The sequence below is a fragment of the Thermomyces lanuginosus genome (assembly GCF_041956635.1).
Source record: "Thermomyces lanuginosus strain ATCC 200065 unplaced genomic scaffold VTN49scaffold_28, whole genome shotgun sequence".
Lineage (NCBI taxonomy): Eukaryota > Fungi > Ascomycota > Eurotiomycetes > Eurotiales > Trichocomaceae > Thermomyces > Thermomyces lanuginosus.
In genome coordinates this window covers 499,446-509,871 of record NW_027192362.1, presented here as the reverse complement: position 1 = coordinate 509,871, position 10,426 = coordinate 499,446, and the positions used below count along the sequence as shown (strand labels likewise).

General features: G+C 51.8%; 5 protein-coding genes across 5 annotated transcripts; all 5 read left to right on the top strand.

Moving 5' to 3' along the window:
* Positions 1-346: 346 nt before the first annotated feature.
* On the top strand, positions 347-2,317 carry VTN49DRAFT_3296 (uncharacterized protein; the record flags this gene model as incomplete). Its single annotated transcript, XM_069411116.1, has 7 exons — positions 347-592; positions 654-825; positions 887-1,523; positions 1,570-1,666; positions 1,721-1,786; positions 1,839-1,989; positions 2,052-2,317. The coding sequence occupies 7 exons, from the start codon at positions 347-349 to the stop codon at positions 2,315-2,317; spliced, it is 1,635 nt and encodes a 544-aa protein (XP_069268574.1).
* A 687-nt stretch (positions 2,318-3,004) lies between these two features.
* VTN49DRAFT_3295 (uncharacterized protein) lies at positions 3,005-5,174 on the top strand (the record flags this gene model as incomplete). The annotated part of the gene is made up of 6 exons (XM_069411115.1): positions 3,005-3,057; positions 3,164-3,253; positions 3,313-4,197; positions 4,244-4,321; positions 4,378-4,929; positions 4,985-5,174. 6 exons carry the CDS (start codon positions 3,005-3,007, stop codon positions 5,172-5,174), a joined length of 1,848 nt encoding a protein of 615 aa, XP_069268573.1.
* Positions 5,175-5,847: 673 nt separating this feature from the next.
* On the top strand, positions 5,848-7,501 carry VTN49DRAFT_3294 (uncharacterized protein; the record flags this gene model as incomplete). Its single annotated transcript, XM_069411114.1, has 6 exons — positions 5,848-6,030; positions 6,099-6,503; positions 6,555-6,755; positions 6,802-6,871; positions 6,928-7,115; positions 7,169-7,501. The coding sequence occupies 6 exons, from the start codon at positions 5,848-5,850 to the stop codon at positions 7,499-7,501; spliced, it is 1,380 nt and encodes a 459-aa protein (XP_069268572.1).
* A 402-nt stretch (positions 7,502-7,903) lies between these two features.
* On the top strand, positions 7,904-8,969 carry VTN49DRAFT_3293 (uncharacterized protein; the record flags this gene model as incomplete). The annotated part of the gene is made up of 3 exons (XM_069411113.1): positions 7,904-8,076; positions 8,126-8,405; positions 8,466-8,969. The coding sequence occupies 3 exons, from the start codon at positions 7,904-7,906 to the stop codon at positions 8,967-8,969; spliced, it is 957 nt and encodes a 318-aa protein (XP_069268571.1).
* A 31-nt stretch (positions 8,970-9,000) lies between these two features.
* VTN49DRAFT_3292 (uncharacterized protein) lies at positions 9,001-9,600 on the top strand (the record flags this gene model as incomplete). The annotated part of the gene is made up of 1 exon (XM_069411112.1): positions 9,001-9,600. The coding sequence occupies one exon, from the start codon at positions 9,001-9,003 to the stop codon at positions 9,598-9,600; it is 600 nt and encodes a 199-aa protein (XP_069268570.1).
* Positions 9,601-10,426: the final 826 nt, after the last annotated feature.

The window sequence follows — 10,426 nt, the reverse complement described above, 5'->3', positions numbered from 1 at the left end:
TCCCCCAGCACTACAGGACTGGTTCAACTGTAACGCATCCACGTGATTTACCGCCTTTCCCCGTCAAAAAGCCAAGCGTGGATCCTATCCGGAAAAATCTAGGGCTTGCAGGGGAGCTCCCCCAGCTTTCCCCAGCTTGGGTCCAGTTCTCCGCAAAAGCGTGACTTGCAGGGATCTTGACCCGAAATGTCGGGTCTGATCAGGATCACAATAGAATTGCAGGTATTTCATCGATATTTTAAAGCCGCTTTGGTCCTGTAGAGTGTACGATGTTCCCCGTGCCATCGAACAGAGACTTCAACTGCTACATTGTGACTGGCGTCTAGTCATTGCAAGTGAAGCCACCATGTGGTTCATTAGGAGGCTCAGCGGCTTTTGGCTGGTGTTTTTCATCACCCTTGGCAATGCAGGTATGCGACCACCCCTGTCCGGCAGTGAAAAAGCCGAGATGACTGAGTGTGCAGCAACTATGTGTTGGTTTGGCTATGACCAAGGGGTCTTCTCCGGTGTCTTGATATCGGAGGATTTTATCAAGGTTTTTCCTCAAGTGAAAGACCCCAATGTTAATGGCATTACCTCTAGCTGCTTCTCGGTACGCTGTCTTCCCTCAGCGTCCTTTCCTTCGCGTGGCCTCACTAACTCCTGTACTGTAGCTGGGAGCCTTCGCCGGATGCCTTTTTGCGTGCTTCTTTGGAGATCACCTAGGTCGTCGAAGGTCGAACTTTGTTGGCCTCGCATGCAATGGCGTCGGGGCCATCCTGCAGATTACCTCCTTTCACCTCCCGCAGATGATCATTGGACGTTTGATCAATGGCTTTGGAATGGGTCAGTCATGACTTTGAACTGAGGTCCAGGCTCTTCCGTGATAGCTAATGCAAACATCCAGGCGTTAACACTTCGGTTGTTCCGGTTTATCAAAGCGAGTGCGCAAAGGCTTCCATCAGAGGCCGTTTGGTCATTCTGGCGAACATTAGCAATACCGTCGCATTCTGCTTGGCCAACTGGATGAACTATGGCATCTCTTTTCGTGGCGGCCCTTTCCAATGGCGCTTCCCGTTAGCATTTCAGCTGGTGTTTGCAATGATTGCGATCCCTATCATGATCTATCTTCCTGAGAGCCCGCGCTGGCTGCTTCTCAAAGATCGGTCCGAAGAGGCACTTGAGGTACTGGCCCGATTGCAGGGAAAGGGCGTCAAACCCACTGATCCAGTGGTCATTGAAGCCCATGACTCGATCCTTGTCGCTATCCAGGAGGAGCGTCGGGATGTTGTGCCTGTCAAGGATGTGTTGTTGTTCCGGGACGAGACCCAGAACCTTCGACGACTGATTCTCTCGTGCGGCACACAGCTTATGCAGCAGTTTTCCGGTGTCAACGCTCTTGGTTACTATTTACCTACTCTACTGCAGCAAAGCGTTGGGTTTAGCGAGACCATGGCCCGGTTGCTGACTGCCTGCAATTCGACGTCCTACCTAGGCGCAGCAATCTTCTGCGTAATCATCATCGATATGGCTGGCAGGCGGAAGTACGCGCTATCACCTTCCGTTATAGTCACTCACTGACTGGAATAGGTTGATGCTCTTTGGCTCACTCGCTACGGGTACCTGCTACCTGATAGCGGCAATTTGTCTCAAGATGGCAGATCGTCATCCAGAAGACAAATATCCGGTTCGTGAGATCTTATCCGTAATGATGGAAAAAAAAAAAACTAACATTGTCTAGTTGGGTGCTGCTACAACGTCCATGTTCTTCCTGTATTACGTGCTGTATGGGTTCACCTTCGCCAAGGTAAAAACTCGAATAGCCGCCTGCTTCGAAGGAATCATTTTAACCGGACCAGGTTCCGTGGGTCTATAATTCCGAGGTCAACTCTCTCGGTTGGCGGTCTCGCGCTGCCGCTGCAGCAACGGCAACCAACTGGATTTGCGCTTTCGCCGTGACGCAATACACCAAGGTTGGCGTCAACAACCTGGGTTGGGGATTTTATTTGCGTAAGGACCCCTGGAATTTCAAGATAATTCCTTCAGAACATGGGCGCTGATCGAGCTGCTAGTATTTGCATGCTTTTTGTTTGGGTTCTTCCCAATTGTCTACCTGTTCTACCCTGAGACGACCCAGCGGACGCTCGAAGATATGGACGTCACCTTCCGCACCAACCCGTCAATGTTCGTGTTCCGCAACAGGAATCTAACGCAGCGGGAGCGGCCGCAGGACTTCATTGACGCGGAGCGCTCACGAATCGAGCAACGCGCCATGCAGATGAAGCAGGAATCAGGCGTAAAGAGCGTGGGTTCAGAAGAAATCATAGAAAAGGTCTGAGAAAGTTGCCAGATGGCTCAAATCAAGAGCTTTCGAGAAGCTCTGTATCAATTATAGAAGTTTACATACGAGTTTGCATATCGTTGTAGCTAATACAAAACCTTAAAGCGTGCCCTAATTATCCAACTTGCGCACAGAGGTGAACGGTGCCTCAGGCAACCGAACTGGGGCTTAGGCTACTTAATCGGGTCCAGAGAGGCAGAGACTGCATTAGCGCCGACTAGCCGTATCCGGCAAAACTAAGCGAGCCTGAGTATTTCTAGAAATATACTTAGTTTGTGGATTTAAACGAGAAGGCAGGGATTGGTCTAGTGTCAATGGCAACCCAGGTCTGGAAGAACAGGGTCGGCGTATGCATTAGGTAGCCTGCTAATGTCATCATATCTTGAGCGGAACAGTTAATGGCATTCTCCAATTTCTATTGATCCGAAGTCTACAATAGATGTACTGAAGAATTGATTCAGCGAAATCTCTTTGGCATGTAGGAACCATGTAATCTATGGGAGCTTGGCGGACGATGATGGTCCAGCCTTTATAGCCTCAGGCAACCGACTCTGGCGATCCCCCCTTAGTTTAGTCAGCCCCATATAAGATCCCCGCTTCCGTCACTCCGCCTATCCCCGAACACACTTCGCGCGACTCGTCGGATCCCCGTGCGTCTCACTATCGTACAGGTGGAACGTCAGGATGAGCTATCCCCGCAAGCGCGTCGCTCTCGCTTGTGACTTTTGCAGACAAAGGTGCGAAAGCTTGCCTTGACGCCAATCTGCGGATTCCGTTACGGACTAGGGATAACGTCAAAAGTAAATTGATCTTTGAAATCACTAGCTGACGCTTTAACCTTAGAAAACGGCGCTGCGATGGCCGAAGGCCCGTGTGTAGCAAATGCGAGGAGGCCGGCGCAGACTGCCGCTGGCAGGAATTGCCGGTGCAAAGGTCTGGGGCACTGAAGCTTCAGCTTGCGCAGCAGCAGTAGATTGATTATGATTGTGCAGGATCGATTCATCGCCGCAATCCGTGGATATGGCGACAGCCCAGCGTCTAGAACGCATTGAGGCGCTCCTGGAAGCGCACACGGCAACGATTGATGCGATCGCATCTATGCACTCGCGGCTCGCGATGAATGGTGCTGTTGCCCCTGATGGGCTACCGTCGACTGCAGGAACACGTCCAGGTCTAGGATCTGCGGCGGATTACGGTGCCGATACGGCCGTCTCTCCCGCAACTACGCGCCATTCGCATCCGTCGATTGCCGGGCTGTCACCCGCAGCCGCCGTGGTGGATGCCGCAGTGGATGTCCCTCCACTAACCATTCCACAGAAGCACCAGACTTCTACCAACAGTCTCTTGACATTACCGACAATCCGGTCGCTTCTGGGCGACTTCCCAGAGGACTACTTCTTTAGGCTGGAGTCAGAACGGACCAAGTTTCGCCGGCAGTATATCCATCGTCTGGAGTTTCCTCCAGTCAGGCGGGAAATAACCGACCCGTTAGTCAAATCATTCTATCGCTACGTATACCCGTCTCATCCGATATTGGATGAGCGGACGTTTTTGGAATCTTACGAGAATATTCTGCTACGTGGCCCGGCCCCGGATCTTGAATCGGCCCTATGCCTGGTCATTTTTGCCTTGGGATCCGTTGCCTCGGATCCCGCTGGCCCCGAGGCAAGGGATCCATCATGGGCACCGGGGATCGAGTTTTTCACCCCGGCTCTGGAGATCCTCACGGGAGAAATGACCTGGTTCTCCAAGCCGAGCCTTCTATTGGTCTACGGACTGATCTTTGCCGGGATCTACTCCGCGTTTATAGCGCAGCCATTCCACAGTTGGAAACTGATTCATATGGCCTCGACGCATGTTCAATTACTCCTACCACGGTACGTTATCTACTCCAATCGGACAGGACAGGTGCTGATTTCGTAGTTTGCAAGATCGAAGCGTCGATGAGACCGTCAAGTCACAGATCAATATGGCTTGCTGGAGCTGTTACCTGATTGAATGGTGATAACGATCCGCCATCCCGTTCCAGTGGATCGTTATTCTTAACTGCAATATAGTGACCGCCTGGCAGAGCTGAATCTCCCTCGCAGCGGGATCGAGTCCATCGTCGATCGCATGGCCTTTCCCAGCCCCGGAAATCCCCCAGACGTTCATCGACTGTCTTACCTGGCCGAGATCTCGATCCGCCGCCTGCTAAATCGAGTCCACGACTCCATTTACAACGTCGATGGCCGAAGCTCCGTTTTACCGGCGACTCTTTCATCCATCACATCCATCCACATTGACCGGCTCGTGTCCATCGCCTCGGAACTCGACCGCCAGCTCTTGGACTGGTACGACTCGATCCCCGATGTGATCAAGCCGTCTCTAGACACAGAGCCGACAGTGGATGATCGCCAGCGGATTCTGCGCATCCGGTACTTTGCGACCAAGCATATCATCCATCGCCCGTTTGTACTGTATGCGGCGTCACTCCCAGAGAGCCAGAAACCGCCCGACTTGATAGTGGACAAAGCTCGCGTATGCATAGAGAGCTGTCGGCTGTACCTGCAGAACAACGGCACGATATTGAGCCGCCCGTCCCAGTACACATGGACTATGTCCCAATCGTACGTGGTCTCGACCTGCGAAGTTCATTCTGGTAGAGTATGCTAACCAGGCCAGATCTCTTGGCGCTGTCATTGTCCTCACCGTGGCATCGCTATCGCCCCATCTGCGCCAATTTGTTCCGGATATACGCTCTCTTCAGCGGCTGGTTATCCATAATGTCGAGCGCTGGGCGGCTCCCGAGTCGAGTTTCGAATCCGTAACATGGATCGTCGATACGATGGCTAAGAAAACGCAATTTCTGTAACGTACTAAGTTGACTTTGATTGTAACTTCTGCGAGTGAGCTTTGTAAATTATTGATGAAACGTGAGATATGTGCACGACTCCCCCATGTCACCTGAATTGTTCCGTAGTGGTATGAAGGGGGAGTATCGGGTAGATCCTTGCTCGCCTTGATCTTCCCCGCTTATTAGCTCCCGGAACTAGCGTTTACTATCTGCACCCTAACCTCTGCTCTAGCCAAATGAGGAATGAAGCTTCGATCATTGATCTCCACAACTCTAACTTTAATGGGCTTAGATCTCTTAGATCGAGAAGCGAGGGACGCGAAACACATGCATTCAAGCATGAACGCATCCGCCTTTCCCCGTCATTTCATTCTGTGAGTCTCAGCCGAGAGCCCGGGATGGTGTACGGGTTTCAATGATGCCGCGAACGCAAAAACTACCGTCGCTCAAATTTCCCAGGGTGGAGGCGGCCGGGATTCCTCCGAGACTCCGAGCGATATGGAGCACAGCTTTTGGTCAGCTCGATTGGTACCGAATGGCACTTCGTCATGATAAATTAATTCAGGGTCTTGTCCAGACCTGAATTTGAGGCTGGACAAGTAGTGATTATTTAATATAGACGGACCTGAATAAATAGAGGGTCCAGTACACTTTCTTATCGTCAGAATCGAATGCTAAAGCTGAAGACAAGATGGGCTCCGAAGTCACCTATAACCCCGCCGACGTGCGCATCACCGGGTATAAGGTGATCGATCTGCGATTTCCAACGAGCCTCGACGGCGTGGGCTCGGATGCCATGCATGTCGGCACAAACGGCTCGCATCCGTATATTCAGCTGGAGACGAATATCCCAGGGCTTTTGGGCGAAGGCATTGTACAACTCTCTCCCTTGAACCTCTACTGTATATGCTGGCATAGGCTTACAGATATTTGATGAGATAGGCATTCAGCAATGGCCGCGGCAGTGAAATCATCTGCTTCACGCTCAACATCTTCGCCAAGCGCGTCGTCGGCCGCACGATGCAGGACCTGACTGCGGACATGGGCCGGACGTGGCGGCACATGGTCAATGACTCGCAATACCGGTGGATCGGCCCCGAAAAGTCCGTCACGCACCTCGCTGTCGCAGGGGTTTTGAACGCTGTGTGGGATCTCTGGGGAAAGATCCTGCGAAAACCGGTCTGGCGCATTGTTGCTGATATGACGCCTGAGGAGCTTGTGCGGTGTATCGATTTTCGATACATCACAGACGTGATCACGCCAGAAGAGGCGGTGGAGATGTTGAAGAAGACTCAAATTGGGAAGGAGGAGAGAATTCAGGAGGCTTTAAGGAACCGAGCAGTTCCTGTAAGTGAAATATACACATCTTCTTTCAGGGAAAACAGCTGACTTGCAAAGGCATATTCGACATCCCCCGGCTGGCTGGCCTTTTCAGGCGAGAAGATGGAGCAGGTTCTCCGAGAAACAATTGCCGAGGGATTCACCGTTTTCAAGTTCAAGGTCGGCACCGATATCAACGCTGATCGGGAGCGGTTGGCGGCCGTGCGGCGTGTTCTGGGATATGATAAAGGCTACACAGTCATGATTGATGCAAATCAGGTAGGTTTCCTGGAGCGTCATATCCAGAATTCCACTAAGAGGATAGGTCTGGAGCGTTCCCGAGGCCATCGAGTGGATGAAGCAGCTGGTCGAGTTCAAGCCAGTTTTTATTGAGGGTATGCTCTCTCGATCGATACTTGATTATCAACGTACAGAGTTAACAAGAACGCAGAACCTACCAACCCTGATGACGTTCTCGGCCACGCCGCCATCCGCAAAGCTCTCAAGCCATACGGCGTGGGCGTTGCAACGGGAGAGATGGCCCAGAACCGCGTCACATTTAAACAGCTCTTGCAGGCTGAGGCGACGGACGTCTGCCAGATTGACGCCGTGCGACTGGGAAGTGTGAACGAGTGCTTGGTACGCAAAACTTGATCCTGCTTTTAGTAAGCTATGCGAGCTAACAACCATAGGCCGTCATGCTCATGGCACTCAAGTTCAACGTCCCCTGCGTGCCGCACAATGGCGCCATGGGTCTGACAGAGCTCACCTCGCACCTGTCGCTGATCGATTACATCGCTGTGTCGGGCAAGAAATCGATGCTCGAATTCGCCAGCTCTCGCCGAGAGAGTTTGCGCCACCCGTCGCGCATCGAGAACGCGCACTACGTTACTCCCCGCGAGCCGGGCTACTCGATTGGATACACGGATGAGGCGCTGGAGTTGTATACGTACCCGGATGGCAAGTTCTGGAGTTCGGAGATTGGAAGAAAGATTCAGAACGCGCCGACACAGGAGTTGCTGTAATAGATTTATGGTTGATTGCATTATTGGTTCTGGATGTTTGTTCGATTAATGTCATACGATTTGAGATAGATCTAACCCTACTTCGTCAATAATTCAAGTGTAGTTGAGATTCGCGAAGAATGGTCGTAAGCTTGCTGCGATATGAATTCCATTGTCCTCCCTCAATGAGCTTGACACCCACAGAACTAACCAAGCCGCTCAAATACCGAAAATTAGAAAGTTTGACCGACGATAACTTACAAGATGGTTGTCATTGTGCGACAGAGTGAGATGGAGTGTCGGCAGCTCGTAGTTTGGAATGAGGCGCCGTCCATGGATCCTAAAACTAGCTCCGCTACGAATCTAATCTCAACAAGCTACTATCGTAATCGTAGCTGGCACTTTACCTCCCGCACCCAGACAATGACACCGGCAGAAACACTGACCGCAGCACTTCGCGAACGCAATCTCATCTGCAACCGAAATGCAATTACCTCAGCCTTCGACGCAGCGAACGACCCCAACGGCGCGAATGCAGAATGGGTGACCAACCACGTCCACAACGATACGCTACTGACTCGCGAGGAGTTTCTCCTGTAACGTTCTCGCCAACGAGCAATAGGAATGGATCACTGATCCTTCTAGACTGGAAAAATTGGAGCAATCCGGCCAGCTTGAGTCCCTTCTGCGCCACCCGGATCTCGAGACTACGCGCGTGTTTACCGAGGACGAAATCGCGGCGGCGACGAAAGTGCTGCAGGCAGATACGGAGACTTTGCGGAAACGGACGGAGATTCTCAGAACACAACAGGATATTACGCGGAGGGCGAGAAATGAGGAGCAAGGAGCTCGTCGGGAGCAGGGAAAGGAGATTGAAGCTCTACGGTCCAGGTTCGGCAGAGAACGACAACGACTGGCTATTGCGGTACGCGCGGTATTCTGGTCTTTCGATAACAATAAAATCTGATGTCCGGAAATCGTTTAGGCAGATGATCTGGAACACGAAATCACGACTCGATTGTCTGCGTTGAAAGAGCAGGCCCAAGCCGAAAAACGTCAGACTTTCCAGGCGGTCACGTCGAAATTGAAGAACGATGATCGGCGACTTGCCACGGCAGAGGGTCTCGCAGCAGACTTAGAGTCGAGCCACGACGATGGCTTACTTTTGCAGCGCGCAGGCGAGTTGGCGGCCACGTTGGCACAGCTTGCATCTGAAGAGATTTATACGCGACTGGATCGTATATACCTCGAGTCGTTGTCTGAGCCGGGCTCAATAGACAAGCCTACAGAAGAAGAAATTTCCCTTCTGGAGCAAGATTTGGAGTCATTGTACCCCGAAATCGAAGTTCTGGCTCAGATGGCTGCGCGACAACAGTACGAACAGCCCATCGTTCGCGAGCTCCAACGGGGACGCGAAGAAATGACACAGTCGATGGAGGAGAAGCTTGATCTGGTATGTGTATCGCGGGTTCCCACTGGCCATTACTGACAGCATGTGGATCTCCGATTTGATCGCCGACATGACACACTCCACGGAGGAAACGACCTCGCGCATCCGCTCGCGCCAATCCTACCGCGAGACACTAGATCGGATCGCGCGACTCTACAAGCGCGAGATAAGCAGTAGACCAGAGTCGTCGACTCCGCGGAAAACCCACCGCAGGCACTCCTCCATGCCCGCACAGTTATCACCCCACCCATCGCCGCGGCCGCGTACTTCTACGCTTCCAAATCAGGATGATTTCCAAGCAACGGCCACGTTTCTCCGTCGTCTTGGTTTGTCTCTACCAGCAGAACCAGCAATGGCATACCAGGTCGCCTCTGAGAAGAAGCGTGAGCAGGACCAGCTCCTTCGACATTTGGCCACTGCTGCGCAGATCACGGCCCTTTCTGGACCGTTGCAGACGACAGACCAAGCGACGGAATTACTCTGGACGGCATTGTACTCGTCGTCGGACTTCAAGCCCAGCCTCACAGATGAGACGCGGAAGGAGCGTCTCACGGAGTTGGAGAAGAGGCTTGCTGCACTGCAGAGAGGTATCGAAGGGGTTGATTTGGAGGCAGCTAGTAGGAGGGATCGCGTCAAGGAGAAGTTCTTGGAGCGGTGGGCGCATCAGTGAATCATTGAGATCTCATGGCGGGCTATGAAAAGGGACTTATTAAAAGGGACTCCCGTGATATGAATTCTTGTATGATCGCCATGATGCACGCGTAACGCAAGTTGATGGGCGCAGGACATCGCCCTTGATGTACATACTCAAACTACCGTGTTATGCTGCATTTCACAACTTGGGGTGTACATGTAGATCACCGAAAGGTCGCCGAATCAACTGCCTGCAGAGACTTCGGCTATAATACGCGAACGGGCCGGTTATTACGAGCCAAAGCACAATTCGCGAAAGGACATTTCTGTTAGCCGGTTGAATCCAGGTCACTGATGTAATCTGTCCGTAGTCGATTTACATTTGTCAAAAAATTTCCAGGGGCATCTGTCCCGCCTGGTGATTTATGGCAAGTTCAGACTATAGAGTCAGAGGAGATTGATGAACTTTTTGAACTTTTGCAGGACTTGTGGTTGACAGTATACATGACCTTCACGCTCCATCCAGCCCTGAAGTCCGGAAACTCAGATTCTAGCTAATACCTGCAGATCATCAGGTATTGAACAACCTACGAACAGAATGCTGTATGATTTAAGGTTTATAGTCCACGTACTATTGGAAGTGGCCGAGCAACATTGCTCTGACACCTGGACGCCCACCAAGTTGTTCCAAACCGGTTCAGCGCAATTTGCTAACACGCAAGATAGATTCTGGGAGTTCGAACCAGCATTGCATTTAATTAAATGAAGTTCGGGACGAATTTCAAGAGTTCATCCGAACACCGTGTGATTACTAGACGTAGTGGAGCGATGCCCTGTGAAGTACTCCGTACTAGCTGACGCTT